The sequence below is a fragment of the Hyla sarda genome, chromosome 7 (genome assembly GCF_029499605.1).
Source record: "Hyla sarda isolate aHylSar1 chromosome 7, aHylSar1.hap1, whole genome shotgun sequence".
Lineage (NCBI taxonomy): Eukaryota > Metazoa > Chordata > Amphibia > Anura > Hylidae > Hyla > Hyla sarda.
This window is the reverse complement of record NC_079195.1, coordinates 63,815,692-63,837,159: the sequence shown is the minus strand read 5'-3', so window position 1 is coordinate 63,837,159 and position 21,468 is coordinate 63,815,692. Positions and strand designations below refer to the sequence as shown.

At 41.6% G+C, this 21,468-nt stretch overlaps 1 protein-coding gene across 7 annotated transcripts in view; it reads left to right on the top strand.

Moving 5' to 3' along the window:
- DNTT (DNA nucleotidylexotransferase) overlaps positions 1-21,468 on the top strand; it is a 412,449-nt gene that overhangs the window by 331,642 nt on the left and 59,339 nt on the right. For all 7 annotated transcript variants that reach the window (XM_056529815.1, XM_056529818.1, XM_056529819.1 and 4 more), the window contains one exon: positions 2,970-3,053. In XM_056529815.1, coding sequence (XP_056385790.1) covers positions 2,970-3,053 — 84 coding nt within the window. The remainder of the gene's footprint in view (positions 1-2,969; positions 3,054-21,468) is intronic.

The window sequence follows — 21,468 nt, the reverse complement described above, 5'->3', positions numbered from 1 at the left end:
CGACCATTGTATGTTGAAATTTTTGTATGTTGAGACCATAACTCTATGGAAAACTGGTAATTGCTTCTGAAGCCCCCAAAATGTCATCCAAAAATAGGAAAAAGTGAGTATTAAATAAGTAGATAACTAATACAGATAAAGCCAGTCCTTACATATAAAAGTAAGAAAGAGCTGCTGGAAGCTGTAAATCACTGTCTATATAGAGGACAGGAGCTTCTTTAGGGTCCTGTACAGTACACACAGTGTCCTAAAAAAGTAGAATGGAGCTGCCCTTACTTGGTGTCCAAAGGAGCAGCTAACTGTGGCACATGTAAAGAGTAGTACAGAACATGTAGTACCTCCCTGTACTGTAGGGGGCGCTACCAGACAGGAATTCAGTGCATACGCTTCAGTAATACAGGGGTTTTACCGGTGAATGGCCATTCTGATTGGTTAGTTCTTCCGGCCATTGACATGTTTCAAAGATTTGGACTATCTGTATCATTGTATGTTGAGTCTGGTTTAAAGTTACAATGGTCCAGAAAAACCATTGTATGTTGAAACTATTGTATGTTGAGGCCATTTTAAGTTGAGGGATCACTGTATACCAGACACAGATGCTTGAGTCCAGTGCCTTTCATGGGCACCATTGGGTTTCCTTCATGGTATCCGGCATTTTACCACACAAAAATAGCAATGTATTCTGCACTAGTGTTGCTCGCGAATATTCGCAATTCAAATTTTATTTGTGAATATCGCATATTCGCGAATATGGCACTATATATTCGAAATTACGAATATTCACTTTTTTTTCACAGTACACATCACATTGATCATCCCTCTCTGCTTCCAGCTTGTGTGGTCTAAAGAAGGCTCTAATACTACTGTGTGAGACCACCGGGCGAATATTCGCATATGTGAATATTCGTGAATATTGATCCTTCCCTTCTGCTGCTTCTATCAAGTTACACTGGTATACTTGCTATAAAGTGCATACATTTTCACACATGCGAATTTTCACATATGCAAATTTTCGCATATGCAAATTTACGCATATGTGAAAAAAAACTTGAATATTACGAATATGCAAATTTAGTGAATATATGACAAATATCCGTCCATATATTCGCGAAATATTGCAAATTCGCATATGGCCTATGCTGCTCAACATTATTCTGCACTAATCTAAGTTCCGCATACATTGCTATTTTTGCCTGGTAAAATGCCAAATGGAGGTTTCTAACAGATGTAAACTTTGCATAATGGGAAAGCATAGGAGTGCAAGGGGCCATAAACTGTTCATGCATGGGGGGGGTCCTCTGCTTTCTGGGTTCAACCCTGGGAGGACATATATGGAGCGAAACAGCACACAAAACAGCTAACCAAACTACGGGAAAGGTTTTACAAAAAAGAAAAATAGACAGCCTGCTATAGTTACTTTAAGGGTGCGTTCACACTGAGTAATTCAAGAGGAATTTACTCGAGTAATTCCTCTTGAATTCTCCTCTCCAAATGAATGCACATCCCCTCTGCCCATTGACTTTAATGTTATTTCTGCTGTCCTGTTCACACTGCGGAAATTCTGCTAGCAGAATTCTGACACTGAATTCCTTTCTGCTTGAAGAAAGAACATGTTCATTCTTCATGCAGAATCCGCGAGCAGAATCCAATAGAAGTCAATGGTAAAAAAAAATTCTGCCCAACGTCATTTTCAAGCGGAATGCGAGCGGAATTCAAGCGGAATTCGAGCGGAATTCAAGTGGAATTCAAAAAAGTACAGTAGATTAAATAGCCTCCTCCTTCATTCCTCTTCATTTCCGCATGGAAATTCCACTTGAATTCCGCTTGATGGAGAAGGCAACAATTTCCTGACCGAAATTATTCCTCGTGAATTCCTCTTGAATTCCTCAGTGTGAACGCACCCTAAGGGTTCAACATTAAAAGAACTGCAAACTAAAGATGGTCAAATCCAATAGGCACAAATCAAATTCATTCTGAATTTCAAAAATGTTGCCATGCTGTGAATCTCCAGCTTTTAAGTTGAGCTTTGGATGAATTTCTTAAAATGGCTTCTGTTACTATTACCTCTACACAGCCGCATTGCCTGCCTTTTCCATCAAGTTGACATTGTACTAATGCTGGGATCCCTACCTTAAAGCTAAAACTTAGGAGACCTCAAGAGTGTCATACATGGCTTTTCAAGGAATTTAGGACACTTTCCATTCAGACAGAATTTACTTGGCCTGAATTGAGACTGAACTGTATATGCTAACAAATTGGACCCAACATTTCTGTTGCCCTGCTCATCTCTACTGTGGACCGCTCTTGCCCCAACTAACCTAATTTATCAAGATTTCCTAATGAAAAACAATCTGTGCAATATAGGATACAAGTAAGGGAAAAAAAAACACTACTATCCAAGGGAAACATCTGTGATTATCTTATATTTGGACAAAATTTGCCAGCAAAATGCCCAAACATTTTTTTTTAAAATGGGTCGTCAACCAATTTAAATCTATTCTTTAACGAATCACCAGATTGCCTTTAAATAAATAACATTTACATACAAATGAAGAGTTCATTATGAAAGGATGATTCTCATCTTTTTCCTAGCTTTGTAGGAAGTGAATATAGTAGTTATGAGAGAGGATTAAAATGCATGAAATAGTGCAGTTCCCCTCAGATTGCTGCTCTTTCTAACGTTCTAAATGAAGAGTAAAGAGGCGCACGGTCTTGTCAAGCGATAATCCTTACAGGCCAATTATTTTCAATACGGGGCTCAGACAGTTTATCAGGTATTTAATCCCAGTTTATATGCCCATCTATAATCTAAACCGCCTTTCCTAATACTCATATCTTAACATTGTAAATACAAGAAATTCTATATCCAGTGACATTTGTGTGGTGGAAACTCATCCTATTACCATCGTTGATAAGCCATACAAAGGCTTCAGAAAAAATAAAAGTTATTCTTTGTTTTTCCTTAACAGCAGTTTGAACGAGATTTACGGAGATACGCTACCCGGGAGAAAAAGATGATGCTGGATAATCACGCTCTGTTTGATAAAACCAAGGTACTGAAAAAATAAATATGTTTTCACTTAGTTCTCATTTTATTCTGCAAAGTCAAGTTCAATGCTGATATTTTATTAGGCAAATAGAAAATCTCTTAAAGGAGTAGTCCGCCCCTAGACATCTTATCCCCTATTCAAAGAATAGGGGACAAGATGTCTGATCGCAGGGGTCCCGCCGTTGGGGATCCCCGCAATCTCGGCTGCAGCACCCCAGACATCCGGTGCACAGACCAAACTTCGCTCCATGCCAGATGACTGGCGATGCGGGGCGGAGGCTCATGAAGTCACAGTTACGCCCGCTCAATGCAAGTCTATGGGAGGGGGCATGAGAGGGCGTCCCATAGACTTGCATTGAGGGGGCGTGGCCATGACATCACGAGCAGGGCACGGCCGTGATGTCATGAGCCTCCAGCGCTGCACCCGATGCTCTAAATGAATGCCAGTTACAGTAGGGAGATCACAGGGGTCCAGAGCGGCGGGACACCTGCGATCAGACCTCTTATCCCCTATCCTTTGGATGGGGATAAGATGTCTAGGGACAAAGTACCCCTTTAAAGGTACCGACCATATTGCAGACATGAACAAGCCAGAAGATAAGAGACTTCTCATACTATGGGTTGAAGTAACAGGCCTTTTGGTGGAAGATCTTTTATTTTATTTTATTGAAACCCAAAATTGATATGAGGTGTACAATTTAAACCTCACTACAACCAGCGTGGCAAGATAACTTTGATTGCCAATAGTAGGGTGACATGTCTACCCTTATTAGACACTATCCCCCACTGTGGGATCAGAAGTAGATAATGGGACATAATAAAAAATACACGCTTAAGGGGTTGTGGGACACAGCAAGGTTCCATACAAGTCTAATAAACTCCCTAACCTTTAGCCAGTAGGGATGCCATTTTGAACAATGCCAAAGCCTATGTAGTGAATTTGCCTTGGGCAGATTTGATTTGGCCACAATAGTCCAATATCTGGTAGAAGTACCAAAATGGGTCAAGGTAGTTAGGACATCCCAAAGATGTGACTTAGGAAGAGGAGCATGTCGTCTGCAAAGTAAGTCAGCTTAAAGGGGTACTCTGGCCCTAGACATCTTATCCCCTATCCAAAGGATAGTGGATAAGATGTCTGATCGCAGGGCTTCTGCCACTGGGGACCCCCGCGATTTCCTTGCTGCACCCGGCGTTCTTCTAGAGTGTCAGGTGCAGCTCCAGAGGCTTGTGATGTCACGGTCACTTTCACTCATGATGTCACGACCACGCCCCATTAATGCAAGTCTATGGGAGGGGGAGTGATGGCCATCACACCCCCTCCCATAGACTTGCATTGAGGGTGTGTGGCTGTGACGCCACGAACGGAACGTGACTGTGAAGTTTCAAGCCTCCGCCCGACATCGCCTGTCATCCGGTACGGAGCGAAGTTCACTCTGTGCACCGGATGTCTTAGGTGCTGTAGCCGAAATCGCGGGGGTCCCAAGCGGCGGGACCCGCACAATCAAACATCTTATCTCCTATCCTTTGAATAGGGTGTAGGAAGTCTAGGGGTGGAGTACCCCTTTAACAGATGTCAACAACAAGTAGGAGATGTGGTATTCAAAAGGGCTAGGCAGAAGAAGATTCCAGGAGCAACAAACAAAAAATGGCCATGCTGCATTTTTGGCGAACATATGTTTGCGATCACTCCTATTGTGTCCAATCAAACATACCCTAATTTTATTTATGTGATATGCATAAGGATTCTGTCAGGAAAAAAAAAATTGTTAGCGAAATATAAACTTGATGGGCAACCGAGGAATCATTTCCGTAAGACAAATTAGCATTTCGCAAAAGGAAGTATATCGAAGACACCAAACATCAATTGTGTGCTGCGTTAACTTTCTGCTTCATTGACAAACCCGCCACTGCTACATTTGTAGATGAACGATCCATTCCGAGACTCTTTATTGGTGTAGCAAGACTAATTGGCTTATCTATAGACTCCTTTTGTGATTTAAGAAGATAATTATGGTCGCTAATGAGGAACAAGCCATAGACAAATTGCACTAAAAGCATTTTGCAGCTTATAATGCATTTGATCCCTGCCCTTTTTCATTGTGATGGCATACTGAGTTTTTGATTCACATGTTGTTATAATGCAAGCTTGACTAATAGATTTGTTGACAACAGAATATATGAATTTGTTTGTGGCATTAAAGGGGTATTCCAGGCAAAAAACACTTTATCCCCTATCCAAAGGATAGGGGATAAGATGTCTGATTGCGAAGGAGCCTGCTGCTGGGACCCCCCCTTGATCTCCCTGCAGCACCCGCATTCTATGTGGAGCTGCATCTCCAGTTTCGGAAACCTCCAGGTTTTCGGCACTGGAGATGTGACATAACATCACGCCCCCTCCATTCATGTCTATGGGAGGAGTATAACAGCCATCATGCCCCCTCCCATAGGCATGAATAGAGGGGCGTGGTGTAACGTCACAAGGGGGCGTGATGCTATGTCACATATCCATTGCCGGAAACCCGGAGGTTTCCGAAACTGGAGACGCAGCCCTGCATAGAATGTGGGTGCTGCAGGGAGATTGTGGGGGTCACAGCGGCGGGCCCCACCGCAAATGTTTTTGCCCGGAATACCCGGAAAGCAGAATATTTACTCAGCTGTCTGCTGACATCATGAACACAGTGCTCTCTGCTGACATCTCTGTCCATTTTAGGAACTGTCCAGAACAGCATATGTTTGCTATGGGGATTTCCTTTTACTCTGGACAGTTCCTAAAATGGACAGATATGTCAGCAGAGAGCACTGTGGTCATAATGTCAGCAGACAGCTCTGTGGTTCAAACGGAAAATAATTTCCATTGTATTCAGCAGCTAATAAGTGCAGGAAGGATTAAGATTTTTTAATAGAAGTAATTTACAAATCTGTTTCACTTTCTGGCACCAGTTGATTTAAAAAAAAAAGTTTTTAACAAATTATATAAAAGTGGATTTATTTAATACAATATGGACAAAACATTTTGTACCCCTATACACAATGAGTAGGGAGAAGGGAGGGTGCTTTGTCACATGACTTTGCCCTGGTAATAACTCATATAAACAAAGAACATCTCAAGGAGCACAAACATGTCATCTTTATGCTGTCAGATAAGAAGCAGCTCACACATTGTCAGGGCCACCTATGTGAGGGAGAGGTGATAACAAGAGGTCAGCAAATGCAGGATTAAGGGATAATATCAGATTTTAGGAATTGGAAACCAGATAAGATCAAAGTCATCAAATTCTAGTCTAATTATTTTTGCCCGGTTACTCTTATTTATTGATCAGCGGTGATATAGCTGAATCACAGTTCTATACGATAGAATACGTTCAGTTCTGAAGGTTAATTATAGTCAGTCAGGTCACCTCTTAATCCCGACCATCTACAAAAGTGTTTACAGTTCTATATACAAAATATGTTGTGTTTTTAGTAATCTTTACAGACACCCCTGCTGTCACACCCCTCTGTATTTTTTTATTTATTTTTTATTCTCAAGGATTAATTTATAACCTCTAAAAGGCATGGTAGAAGCGCTACCCCAAACACCCTGTAGACCTCAAACCCATCTAAACCTGGGGCGGAGTTCCCCAAAATAGATTTCAAAACTTCTTTTAATTCTGTTATTGTGATTGGACCAGTTATCTCTGCACGCATTTCATCCGAGATCATTGGGAGGTCAATTTTCCTCAAAAACTCCTTAATTTCTTCTTCAGATCTACACCCCTTACTACTATATAATGTTTGATAAAATTTAAGAATTCTTTTTTTTAGCTGTTCCTCACCTATTTCAAGTTTGCCCTGTGGGTCCCTAAGGTAGTGTATAACATTATCTGTCCCCTGGTTTTTAATTATTCCTGATAAAAATTTACCAGGTCTGCTCCCATCTATGAAGTTCCGTTGACCTTTAAAAAACTTGTAGTGCTTAGTCCTTTCCAAAATCATTTATTTATATACATTTTGTGCTCCCATTACTCTATCCCAATTTTCAAGTGTAGAATTGATGGCATATAGTGTTGACCGGCATAGGCCATATTCGAATTCGCGATATTTCGCGAATATATGGACGAATATTCGTCATATATTCGCTAAATTTGCATATTCGTAATATTCACGTTTTATTTTAGCATATGCAAAAATTCACGTATGCGAAAATTAGCATATACAAAAATTAGCATAAGCGAAAATTCTACTCACACAGTAGTATTAGACCCTTCTTTACACCACACAAGCTGGAAGCAGAGAGGGGTGATCACTGTGATGTGTATTGTGAAAAAAAAAAAAAAAAAAACAATATTCGTAATTACGAATATATAGTGCTATATTTGCGAATATTTGCGGATTCGCGAATATGCAATATTCGTGAATAAAATTTGCATTGCGAATATTCGCGAGCAACACTAATGGCATATTCCCCCTCTACCCTACTGATCTCTTCTAACAGTTTCTTTTCCTTCTCCCCACATTTCTCTTTAAATATTACAAATTTTTTTTTTAATTACTACACCTCTTAAAAAGGCTTTTAGTGAATCCCACACCATGTGAACCCCTGTGAAGCCTAAATTAAAGGAGTTCTCCGGTGGAAATGTATTGTTTTTTTTAAATCAACTGGTGCCAGAAAGTTAAACAGATTTGTAAATTACTTCTAATAAAAAATCTTAATCCGTCCAGTACTTAATTAGCTGCTGAATACTACAGAGGAAATTATTTTCTTTTTGGAACACAGTGCTCTCTGCTGACATCACGAGCCCAGTGCTCTCTGCTGACATCTCTGTCCATTTTAAGAACTGTCCAGAGTAGGAGAAAATCCCCATAGCAAACATATGCTGCTCTGGACAGTTCCTAAAATGGACAGAGATGTCAGCATAGAGCACTGTGCTCGTGATGTCAGCAGAGAGCTCTGTGTTCCAAAAAGAAAATAATTTTTTAAAAGAAGTAATTTACAAATCTGTTTAACTTTCTGGCACCAGTTGATTTAAAAAAAAAAAAAAGTTTTCCACCGGAGTACCCCTTTCATTTCCCAAACTGAGTTATTTCTTCATTAACACCTTGTATGACCTCTTTTATTTTAAACGAGTGTGGATTAATAACCATACTACGTACCTCCCTTTTCTCATTTTTTTCCCTTGATGTAGCAAACCAAAAGTGCATGATCTGATAAGCATCTTGGTTAATTCTGGTTAATCTTAATTCTGGTCAATGCAGCATCATTGGCCAGTATCACATCAATTCATGATGCTGTGTTATGAGATTTGCTAAAACAGGAAAACATTTCTTTATTGGCATATAGGTTGCGCCACACGTCCTTCCAACCCATTTACTGACACCATTTGTATAGTTTAATGGTCCCTTCTCCCAACTTCCGGCCTCACCAACCTATTTCCTTATCTAACACACAATTAAATTCTCTCTCTCTCTCTCTCTCTCTCTCTCTCTCTCTCTCTCTCTCTCTCTCTCTCTATATATATATATATATATATATGTGTGTCTGGGATATGGTGGTGGGATATAAACGAATGCCAATATGGTGTCTATACCATCCCATCTTGCAAACAAAAAAACAAACCTACCTCTTGAGTCTATCACTGATTCATAAATTTGGATACTGATTTGCTGAGGGATAAGAACAAACACACCGGAAGAAAATTCAGATACAGTAGAATGAAATGCTAATTTAACCCACCTCTTTTTTTAATAACACCAAAGAGTTTTTTGTTAGATGAGTTTCAATCAAACACACAATAGCAAGAAGAAATTTACCAAGTCTATTGAATATTGCCACCCATTTCTGTTTCTCCTTAATACCTCTGATATTCCATATTATTATTTTCTTCTCCATTCAAAAGATTTAGTACGCTTTACCAAGCTATTAAATTCTACACTGCTTATTTTACCTACTCCCACCTTGTTCCAGGCTGGTACTTCCCCTTTACCCATACCCCAATTTGATCCAAGAAAACCTCTCGCATCTCTCTACTTCACTTAACCCAAGGCCTGACATCCTTCCCACCGCAAACCCCCACCTCCACTCCTCCATCTACTTCTTTCATTAGACTCTATACAGATTATACTGAAATCCCCTGCTGTTCCAACCAGTTGCTGACTTCCAGAGCCGAAGTAAAAAAGAATGTTCTCTCTTTATGGGTAACTCTCAATTTAGCTGGAAAAATGAATGAAAAGGGAATGCCAGACGCATGTAACTTCCTTTTAACATCTATGGCGATCATTCTTTTCCTTTGGGTGACTCTTGAAAAATCCGGCTAGAAGTGAATTTTGACATTCTCATAGGCGATAGCCCCTTTTTTCTCTGGAGAGTTTTATTAACGTGTCTCTATCTTGTGAACACAAACATTTAATTAAAAGGGTTCTAGGTGTGGCTCCAGGTATTAGTTTTTTATATGGAATTCTGTGCGCCCTTTCCACACCAAATGCAGACAAAAAAATGTGTAGTTGCATTACTTGGTGACTTGAAAGGGCGACAACTATTATGAAGATTCTGAAGTACTTCTTTGAAAGGGTTGTTTGGTTTGAAAACTCAATTTTGGAACGTAGATAGGAATTCTTTATTTAAGACCTCTATCAGCTAGCCAGAGTAAAGAGCCACTACTTCTCTCTCAGTGTTGGCACTAAGAGGTCCTTTCCATCCCTGGACTTCTTATAGGTCCCAATGGTAACAGCCTGACTTGTTCTTGTACTGGCAATTGTCTCAAAGAATTTTAGGGTTCTCTGTGCTATTGCAGTACTCAGGATCTTTCTCAGTGGGAAGCTGAGGTGACTTTATAGAATGGGACAGAACAGACTTGGCCACGTGTCAGATTTGGTGCATCTAGGTGGGTGTCCCGGACTTGTTTATCATTATGCTAACTAGAGCGGGAACTAGATGTAAGTGGAAGCCAATTCCTTAGGGCAATGGAGTCCCAAGAGTCTTCTTCCAATGCGACCCTTGCAGCACTATCCTGGCAGTGTGGTCTGGTTAAGTGAGAATGCAGATTCTGTCTCTCTGTTTCTCTCTATCAACTCCTCCACACTAAGTGGGCAGTGGACAGTTACCCAGGGCTTTTATGGGCACTGGAACATTCCAGAAACTAGGGCCTGCTCTAACGTGTGGCTACTGGATGGTGCCATGTTGTATCTTGACGGAATCTCTTCTGTTCTTTATGGGTCCCGCTGCCTCACCGGAGCGCTCACGGCGTGCTTCTGTCTGCAGCGCTCTGGTCAGCATTGCTGACCGCGAGCGCTGCTCCCTGGTCCCCAGAGGGGACGCGATCCGAGGCACGGCTCGTGCCCGCCCTCGGATCGCGCCCCATTTCACTCACCTCTCGCCCCTGTCTGCTTCCTCCCGGCGCACACGGCCCCGCTCCCTAGGGCGCGCGCGCGCCGGCTTGCTAAAGTTTGAAGGGCCAGTACACCACTAATTGGTGCCTGGCCCAATCACTCCCTAACATATAAAAACCCACTTCCCCTTCCTCTCCTTGCCGGATCTTGTTGCCTTGTGCCCTGAAAAAGCGTTATAGGGTGTTCCAAGCCTGTGTACCCAGACCTTCTGCTGTTGCCCCTGACTACGAACCTCGTTGCCTGCCCTGACCTTCTGCTACGTCTGACCTCGCCTCTGTCTAGTCCTTGTGTACCGCGCCAGTCTCAGCTGCCAGAGAGGTCGAGTCGCTACTGGGGAACATGACCTGGTAGTTACTGCCATTGCAAGTCCATCCTGCTTTGCGGCGGGCTCTGGTGAACACCAGTAACTGCTTAGAACCGATTCCCCAGTACGGCCCGCGTCATCGCCTCTTTGGCACAGAGGATCCACCTCCAGTGTCTTCACCAGCCGCTAGTCCGGACCCTGACAGTATGTAAATGTATGTGGTGACTAGCTTGTAAACTTTTGATTGCCAAGCAGTAAATATATATATAGTAAAGTGCTGAGGGATCTCTTGATGCTAAATATTATTATTGTTAGTATTATTATTATTATTATTATTACATACCGCAGGTTTATTGCATACTTTCAATGAAGAAGCCAAAAAGTCAAAATCTGCATCAAATCTAAAATAAAATTTTATTGTTGCAAGTTTTTCTATGCATTCCTGCAGATTTTGAACATGCTTATTTTTTTGCACCTTTTATGCAATAAAAATCTGCACAAGTCACTCCATAACCCTTACCATGTCATTGAGAGGAGCACTCTGCCTCTAGACTAGGTTGTCTGATTTCCAGCTGCCTTATTACAGAATTGTGCAAAAACAGTATGGAGGGGTTTACATTTCTTTCTCCATGGTAAAACTGTCAGTGAGCAGCAGCAATCCAATAATGTAACAATCTGCTGATCTCCTGACAAACAGAATAATAGCATAGACACTAAGCCGCAGTATTGAGTTTGCCCTGTGGCAATACCTCCCACATCATTTCCCCTCATACTCCTACACAAAAATATATACATTAGTAGAAAAAGCCGGAGTGTGCTCGCTACAACCTTAGAAAAAAAAATCTAATAAAAGCTTATCACAAAAAGTTACATTCCCTGTGGTTTAGATGAAACTTTGATTAATACATAGTTATTTTATTTCTCAGCTTCTATCTACTCAGCTTTTTGTAGCATCGCTGTGTTTTCAGATAAGAGATAGCTATAATCACTCCGAATCAGAAGTTGTCTAATGTGCTTTTAACCTTCTTGAAGGATAATGAATGCACCACTATTTAAAAGGGTTGTCAATTTTAGTTGGAATGGTACCCCAAAAATAAATTATTCTAGGGTTGCCTTGTCCAGTTGAAATAAAACATAGCAAGGAAACCAGGCAATGGTTTAATCATGTTGAAATGCCGCATAATATGTAGGTATTAGGTTATGGAGCAGGAGGAGCTGAGCAGACTGATATCTAGTTTTATGGGAAAAGTGTCAGGATAACTTGTCATTTATTCATGAAAATTTCTTCTCATTCTTGGATAGGTAGTCATGGGGGTGGCCCTACTCTGTGATTGACAGCTCTCTTGATATGTACACAAATAAGACTGCCCACTTGACTACTTAGCCGTGGTGCACTGGCACTTTATCTAGGCGTGCATCGGACGTCATTGAGCGACTACCTGAAATGTCAAGCTATGGGGGTGTGCTACAGCTGCATCCATAAACAGCTCCGCTCCCTGACATCAGTCCTTATCTAGAGACTTTTTATCTAAAGTGTTCCTTGAGAAACCCCTACATTATGGGGGGAAATGCGTCGGAACTCTAAACTGTAATGTTGTTTTTTGTTTCATTTTTCATGGGGTGTATTAATGTGATCCCTATTTCCTGGGTTGGTAGTGAGTGATTATCATTTTCTTCATCTGTGTCTGGTGAAATTGTCTACCGTAGTGGTTGTCTATTATTGGATGTGAGAGATCCTAAGCGACCATCTGTACATTCAAGAAAATATTTCTATCTATGGTTTCACTCACTTGTGTATTATCATTATTGTTTACATTTCTCAGGTTCATAGGGGGCCATAACAGGTGTCAAGGGTTTATTACTATTATTATCATTCTTCACGTGTGCTATTTACCCCTTTTTAATGCATATCAATAAAAATGTTGTTTTATAAATATTGAAAACAAGGGCTTTTTTAGAGCTGTGATATTACTACAAGTGTGCCTCTTGGTATAGATATCATTTATTTCTGCTGATACTGTACTTAGCCGAGACAGCAGAGATTTACATTAATTAATTACACATTATCCTGAAATTTTTTTCACAGAACTATATATCAATCTGCTCAGCTCCTCTTGCTCTAGAAGATGATGACTTTAGATTGCACTGCATTTTCCGTGTACCAGGTTCCCTTTAATTCCCTTGCACCACTTCCATATAGAAATTGAACCATTACTTTTCCAGCAATGCTCTGTCTATGTAATGCATGAATTGTCAGAGTCTTATAGGGTAGTGGGTCTCAACCTTTGGCCTCAGGGAATATATGGGCTGGAAGAATACAAAAATTGGAGATTTTCCTAGTCTAGATGACGGAAAATATGGATTTTATTAAAGACAAGAGACGAATATTATGCAATCTTTCTTTACTGCAAAATGTCCAGCAGCCAAACAGTTAACTACAATAACAAGGAGAAAAAACTTTAAACAGCGCACACAAACATGCTGTCTATGCCATTATCCAATCCGTGCAGGTGCCAGGTGATATAAGGTGCTGTCTTCATTACATATTCCTCTTTCTTTGGTGTTGGAGAAAAACTTGTATCATAAACGTGAAGAACCGGAGACGGATCAGAAACTTGAAAGTGAATATGAAGAAATCATGAAGATCGTTGAAAGGGATATGAAAACTTGAAATGGTGGATTTCCACTGGAACGTCTTAGACCGCTGAAAAACGTTTTTTCTTAATTGCATCGAGCAGGAACAACAATAAAATCAGACCAGTGTGGATGCTACACACCGGAGGCAGGTAACAGCTTCTTCAGAAGCGCCGACACTGGGTGTGAAATAGCTGTTACCTGCCTCCAATGTGTAGCGTCCACACTGGTCCAATTTTATTGTTGTTCTTGCACGATGCAATGAAGAAAATCCATTTTGCACAAATTCGTGATGTTACACTCTGCGCTCCGGCCGCAAGCTCCGGCCTTGAGTGCAGTACTCCTGTGTCCCCGTCTGCCGATGGGACTGGGATACGCATCACGGGACGCTCCCGCCTGCGATTCCCAGCCCGTCACTCACCACGCTCCGCTACCGCCTCCTCCTCTGTGTCTCAGTTCCGGCGCGCACGTCCCTGTCTCTGAAATTTAAAGGGCCAGTGCGCCCATAATTAGTTGTTGCACCTGACACTACATTATAAAGTCCCTGCACCTCCCACACTTCCCTGCCGGATCTTCAGTGCCCCTAGCCTAAGATTAAGTGTTCCATACTGCCTGTTTGCCTTACCCGTTTATCCAGACCTTCCCGCTACGTTATTAGACTTTGCACCTTTGCCGTCTGCCTTGACCTTCTGCTACGTTTGACTATGCTACTGCCTTATCCTTCGGTACCTCGCCTTGCCCAGCTATCTGTGTGGTTGAGCTGCGTTGGGGGTAGCGACCTGGGTGTCGCCTGCTGCAGCAATCCCATCCTGCCTTGCAGGGGGCTCTGGTGAAGACCAGTGGCACCATAGACTCCGCTCCCCGATATGGTCCGAGTCATCAGCCACACAGGTTAGAGGATCCTCATCCCGCTTTGTAACACCTTTGGTGAGTGCCTCCGGAATCTTTACACAAGTATGACTTCATTACAGAGTAAGCATGTCATCTGTTAAAACCCAACCACCTAAGCTCCCTTTACACTTGCCCTGGACCTGACCTGGCTTGTGTCTAACTTGGGGGATCTAAACTGAGGTCTATTATTTTTGAGGGGAGTTTTATCTGGGCTCCGTAATTTGTAGGAGGTGTGATCTGGGGTCTGTATATGTATGGAGAAGTCTTTGTTTACAAGGGGGTCTGGTCTGTAGTCTGTAATTTTTAGGAGGTCTGCATATAAATATATATATATATATATATATATATATATATATATATATATATATATGGGCTTTGTATACATATACATGGGGCAGGTCTCGGGTGTTTAACCCCTTAAGGACCGGGGTTTTTTCCGTTTTTGCATATTCGTTTTTTGCTCCTTGCCTTTAAAAAATCATAACTCTTTCAATTTTGCACCTAAAGATCCATATGATGGCTTATTTTTTGCGCCACTAATTCTACTTTGTAATGACATAAGTCATGTTGCCCAAAAATCTACGGTGAAACGGGAAAAAAATCATTGTGCAACAAAATTGAAAAAAAAATGCCGTTTTGTAACTTTTGGGGGCTTCCGTTTCTACGTAGTAAATTTTTCGGTAAAAATGACACCTTATCTTTATTCTGTAGGTCCATACAATTAAAATGATACCCTACTTATATAGGTGTGATTTTGTCGGACTTCTGGAAAAAATCATAACTACATGCAGGAAAATTAATACGTTTAAAATTGTCATCTTCTGACCCCTATAACTTTTTTATTTTTCTGTGTATGGGGCGGTATGAGGGCTCATTTTTTGCGCCGTGATCTGAAGTTTTTAACGGTATCATTTTTGCATTGATAGGACTTTTTATTCATTTTTAAATGATATAAAAAGTGACCAAAAATGCACTATTTTGGAATTTTTTTGCGCGCACGCCATTGACCGAGCGGTTTAATTAATGATATATTTTTATAATTCGGACATTTCCGCACGCGGTGATACCATATATGTTTATTTTTATTTTTATTTACACTGTGGTTTTTTTTTTATTGGAAAAGGGGGGTGATTCAAACTTTTAATAGGGGAGGAGTTAAATAATCTTTATTCACTTTTTTTCTCTTTTTTTTTGCAGTGTTATAGCTCCCATAGGGACCTATAACACTGCACACACTGATCTCAGGCACTGAGCAGTCATTCGGCGATCGGACAACGAGGAGGCAGGTAGGGGCCCTCCCGCTGTCCTGTAAGCTGTTCGGGATGCCGCGATTAGCCGCGGCTATCCCGAACAGCCCGACTGAGGTAGCCGGCAACTTTCACTTTCGCTTTTAGCCACGTGGCTCAGCTCTGAGCACGCGGCTAAAGGGTTAATAGCGCTCGGCGCCGCGATCGGCACTGCGCGCTATTAGAGGCGGGTCCCGGCTTCACTATGACGCCGGGCCTGCCGTGAAATGACGCGGGGTTACTGTGTAACCCTGCGTTATATCAGGAGAGCAGGACCAAGGACGTACCGGTACGTCCTTGGTCCTTAAGGGGTTAACTATGGGGTTTGTATATACACAAGGGTCTGCTTATACAAGGGGACTGGTCTAAGGTCTGTAAGTGGTCTGCAAATCTAGGGGCTTAGGGGGAGATTTATCACAACCTGTCTAGAGGAAAAGCTGCTGAGTTGCTCATAGCAACCAATCAGATCGCTTCTGAAAAGGTTTTCATTTCTGAAAAGGTATCTGAAAAGTGAAAGATGCTATCTGATTGGTTGCTATGGGCAACTGGTCAACTTTTCCTTTACACATGTTTTGATAAATCTCCCCCTTAATGTAAAGAGTGGACTGATCTGAGGTTTGTGTACATGAGAGTTTGGCCTGCAAATGTTTATTTGGGAGGTGTGGTGTGTGGCATATATACTACGTGTCATTCAAATACTGAGAGTTGTGGGTATGTCCTGGGTGGAGCATATGGGTAAATTTTGTGCAACAGCTACACACACTGTATAGGCCAGTGTAAATAAGTGCAACCCTGAGCTCACCCACAGTCACTTTCTCTGCTTACTTGAGCAACCATGTAGTGGTCCCTGTTCTGGGGTGAGGCAAGGTCTAAAACAATAAACAAAACATTATACAAATGTCAGGTAAACAGGTCAGGATACAAAGGGTTAACAGGCAAAGCGCAAGGTACAAGATATAAACAGACAAACAGAGAAAATGTATTTAGACAGGCCAAATTAAACCAAGAGAGCTCACAGTATAAAAATGAACTAGGGATAGTTGAGTCACAAATAAGACCAGAGTCAAATGTACACAGGAGGGATCAAGTAAGGAGAATGCAAAAGCTAGTGCAGAAAGACTGAACACAGGTAACTTGAGAAACAAACTGACTTGGTATTCGTGTGCACCTGAGAAGAGCGTGGATGCAGACACCAGATGTAATTGACTCTATGTCCAAGCCTCCAGTTAGGCCCAGGCATCATCACGCATGATGCCTCAACCAAACACAGGAAATAAACCCATAAGTCAGAACCAGATCGTGCTCGTTACACACAGCTTTTCATCCCCCTTTTCTGTACAGAAGAAATTATAGAGTGCTAGATCCATCTCACATCAGATATCAATGGGCACCCTGTGGGCCTCATTATGTTGAAATGGATTCCATAAGGTTTCTGGCAAAATGTCCATTGCATTGAGCACTATTATTTTCAACCAAAAAAAAACTGCTAACAGGGGCTCAGAACAGAGAGTCTGACAGCAATGTGAGCATAGTGTTATGTTCTTTTTTACATTTATAACTGACTGCTATCTTGGGGAAACTTGGATAGAACATCTTGTCGCTAGACTGCACATAGATGGGCTTAAAAAGATTGAGAAACACTGCTCTATAGAGATATACTCTTTGTAGCATCTCTCAAGTATTAAGAGACAATGACACACTGAAGCAGCACCTCTTCTTTGCAGAAATACAAAAGTAACCCTTTAAGTTCCAATAGTCTGGGAGAGGTTCCAATTTAAACTACCAATATGTACAGGCCCTCCCTTAGTAAGTATTGTAGTGGCCTAAAGAGAGGAATAAGAGACTGTTGTTTACAGCAGCACCAGTGACCTAGATAGCATCTATTGTACATCCAGTACAACAACTTTTTATATGTTGTTTATCTAGCATGGTGGGTGACAGCGGGGCTGCCTCAGATACGTCCCTTTCTGAACAGTGGATGTCAAAATAAGTGAGCAGCAGAACAGAGAGATTTGTGAGCCACATATAGAGGCTAGATACATTACAAAAAATGTAAAGAATTTGCATGACCTAGTAAGTACCGTATATAAGTGTTATTTTTTCTGTGATATGACAAATTTGCTTAACCCCTTAATGACCATGGACGTGTATACTCAGCTGATTCTTGTACCTGGGGGCTGGCATTAATAGCCAACATGCGGCTATCACCGCAGCCGGCTATTAACCCCTTAGATCGCCGCTGTCAAAGCTCACAACGGCGTTTAAAGGTCCCTTTAATCCATGCCTAGTGGTCCAGTGGGGTGGATCGCCCCCCACGCAGTGCGATCACGGGGGGGGGGGGGGGGTGGGGTGGGTTGCGATCCACTCCGGAGGTAGCCTGAGGGCTTACCTCTCCTTTTGTGTCGGCTCCGGCGCTCACAGGGCCAGGCTTTTTCAATCGAGGGCAGAGCACAAAGATTAATGTGGTTTTATACAACCACATTGATCTGTATGAGGAATCAAACGATTCCTCCTAAAAGTCCCCTAAGGGAACTAAAAGTGTAAAAAAAATAAAAAGTAAAAAAAAAGTTTACCACTCCACTTTTCCCAAATTCCATGTAGAAATATGTAGACATAATAAAAATAAACATATGTGGTATCGCCTGCATAAATGTCCAAACTATAAAAATATATTGTTAGTTAAACAGCATGGTCAATGGCGTACCTGCAAAGAAATTCCAAAGTCCAAAATAGCGTATTTTTGGTCACTTTTTATACCATAAAAAATGGTACCGATTAGAATTTCAGATCACGGCGAAAAAAATGAGCCCTCATACTGCCCCGTACATGGAAAAATAAAAAAGTTATAGGGGTCAGAAGAGGACAATTTTAAATGTATTAATTTTCGTGCAAGTAGTTATGATTTGTTTCCAAAAGTCTGACAAAATAAAACCTATATAAGTAGGGTATCATTTTAATTGTATGGACCTACAGAATAAAGATAAAGTTTCATTTTCACTGAAAATTGTACTGTGTAGAAACGGAAGCCCCCAAAATTTATAAAATGGGTTTTTTTCCTCAATTTTGTCACACAATGATTTTTTCTCCCTGTTTTGCCATCGATTTTTGGGTAAAATTACTGATGTCATTACAAAGTAGAATTGGTGGCGCAAAAAATAAGCCCTCATATGGATTTTTAGGTGCAAAATTAAAAGGGTGAGGAGGAAAAAACTAAAGTGCAAAAACAGAAAAATGCTTGGTCCTTAAGGGGTTAAAGTACCCCTCAATGGCTATTCTCTATAATATAATATTATAGCATTTATCTAGGACATGTGGCAGCATTTTGATCAGTAGACGTTTATCCTCTGAGACCCCGCAGATCACAAACACGAAGGGAACTACAATTTCCTTGGCTTATTCCCTGAACAACAGTACAACTAGCAATGTGTTGAGCATGGAATTGCAATAGCATTGCTTCAGAACCAGCAGCTAGCAATCAATGTGGCCCTTTCTTTCTTTGTGGGGTGGCAATGGCAGTTTGACACCCTTGGTGTCTGTAAGTAATGGCATATTCTAATAATTCTAATATTGTGCACTAAGGCTCAAAGCATAGACTGTGTTTGGGGGTTGCAAGATAGAACTTTTAAAGTGGAACAACTAAAGGGACAGCTTGAGCAGTGAACTACCGTATATACTCGAGTATAAGCCGAGGCCCCTATTTTCACCCCAAAAACCCAGGAAAAATTATTGACTCGATTATAAGCCTAGAGTGGGAATTACATCATCCCCCCCATGTCATCATCCCCCCATGTCATCATCACCCTGTCATTTTCAACCCTATCATCATCACCCTCATCATCATCCCCCCCCTTCATCATCACCGCCTGTCAATCCCTTCATTAGTGGTCTTCAACCTTCGGACCTCCAGATGTTGCAAAACTACAACTCCCAGCATGCCCAGACAGCCATCGGCCTTCTGCGGCCTTCGTCATCATCCAGACCCCCCTTTAGTTTTCTACTCACCTCCCCTCGTGTCGGGAGGGTTAGTCGTTCCGGCCTGTCCATTTTCACCGGAAGGCCCTCTTCTCCGCTCCGGGCCGTCCCCAGCCTAGTGACGTTGCCTTGACGACGACGCACAGGGACGTTCATGCGCAGGGACGGTGAAATTGGACAGGCCAGAACGACTAACCCTCCCCACCCAAGGGGACGTGAGTAGAAAACTAAAGGGGGGTCTGGATGATGATGAAGGCCGCAGTGGTCTTCAACCTGCGGACCTCCAGATGTTTAAAAACTACAACTCCCAGCATGCCCGGACAGCTGATGGCTGTCCGTGCATGCTGCGAGTTGTAGTTTTGCAACATCTGGAGGTCTGCAGGTTGAAGACCACTGAGAAGAGATTGACACTCGAGCATAAGACGAGGGGGGCGTTTTCAGCGCGAAAAATCGTGCTGAAAAACTCGGCTTATACTCGAGTATATATGGTATATTGGAGGGGACTGGATATCCTGGTAAAATGCCATCACTAACTAAAGTGGAATAAAGAATGCTTTAGATGAGCAGATTACTTTTGGTAAAGTCTTTCAATTTGAAACCAACTGTTTAAAGGACGTGTTAAAACTATTGTAAAGGATAGTGACGACCCTAAGGCTACTTTAGGACATTTCCATAATAATTTTATAACCTTTCTGAGCTCCCTTCAGAAATGATGCTTGTAAAGTGGCATAAAAATTATTCTAAAAGCACCTTCCCTTGCCTTGTACATTCCACACTTACCTAAAAAACTGTTGAAAGCTTCCGATGTTGTTTGTCAATTATCTTCTCGCGTTTTCACCTCTCTGTTGTGTGTTCTGTTTAACCTCAAAACCAAGTGAAACGCAATGTATTTTATTGCATCAGTCTAATGACATTACTATTTAACACATATTGAAAGATTTACAACCTTTATCTCCAAGTGTCACTGATTTAAAAATAAATTCTTGAGAACGAGCATGAAATGAGTATTGTATTAACACTTCAAAGCATTTCAAAGTAAAGGGCATCTACCTTGGAGAAGGATTTTTTTTTTTCTAAGTTCCATTTGATTTGCTAAATGTGCTGTTCTTTAAAGTTTATATCGATTAGTTCAGTCTTAACCTAGAGAGACAAAGGCAGATCCTAATGCTCTACTTGAGTTGTAGAACAATGGTTGACTTTGCCTTGTGCTTTTACAGTGTTCCAAAATCACTATATTTTGTTAGTCTTATGCATAGGATAGAAATTGGCTATGGACCCTTTTACAGAGGCTGATTGGTTGCAGATGACAAGCGCTGATTTCGGTGATTCGCCCTCAGAAGACCTGATCATTCATGCGGCTGGGCCACCTGGACGATCGCTGGATTGTTTGTGCAGCCCATTAAATTCCTTACTGTCTGTACACACCTATGTGCAGGGGGATGTGCTGCCGATAGCCATAAATTAGATGGCTGGATCCAATCAGCTGATGAATGAGCATTTGCTGATCACTGCCCCTTTGACATGGGCCGATTGTTGAAAACATGCATTTCTAGGAACACTTATATGGCCGATAATCAGCACGTTGAAAGGGTTTTAAGCCTGCAGATTTTAGCAATGGTACATGTTCAGGGGCCTCCCGATGTGGACAGTATAAAGGTCATTATAAACATTAGACATATGTCAGTCAAACTTACTGACTTTTGTTGGGACTGGCCAGCTATCTTTTGTGCATAAGGGTTTTTGACTCCCTCCTCAAAAAATTATGTCAGGGGGAGAGAAGGATGGGGCATTTTATTCAGTGAGAGCTTACCCCTTCTTCATTTAGAACAGGAGTTTGGGATCTTACCAAAGGTGTAACTTGTAGCTTCTGGGGCGTGTGCTATTTATAATATTGGTTTCTTATGGGGCAGATGTGCCTTGGGGCCCCCTTAGGCACCAGGGCCCTGATGCGACCACTACCTATGCAC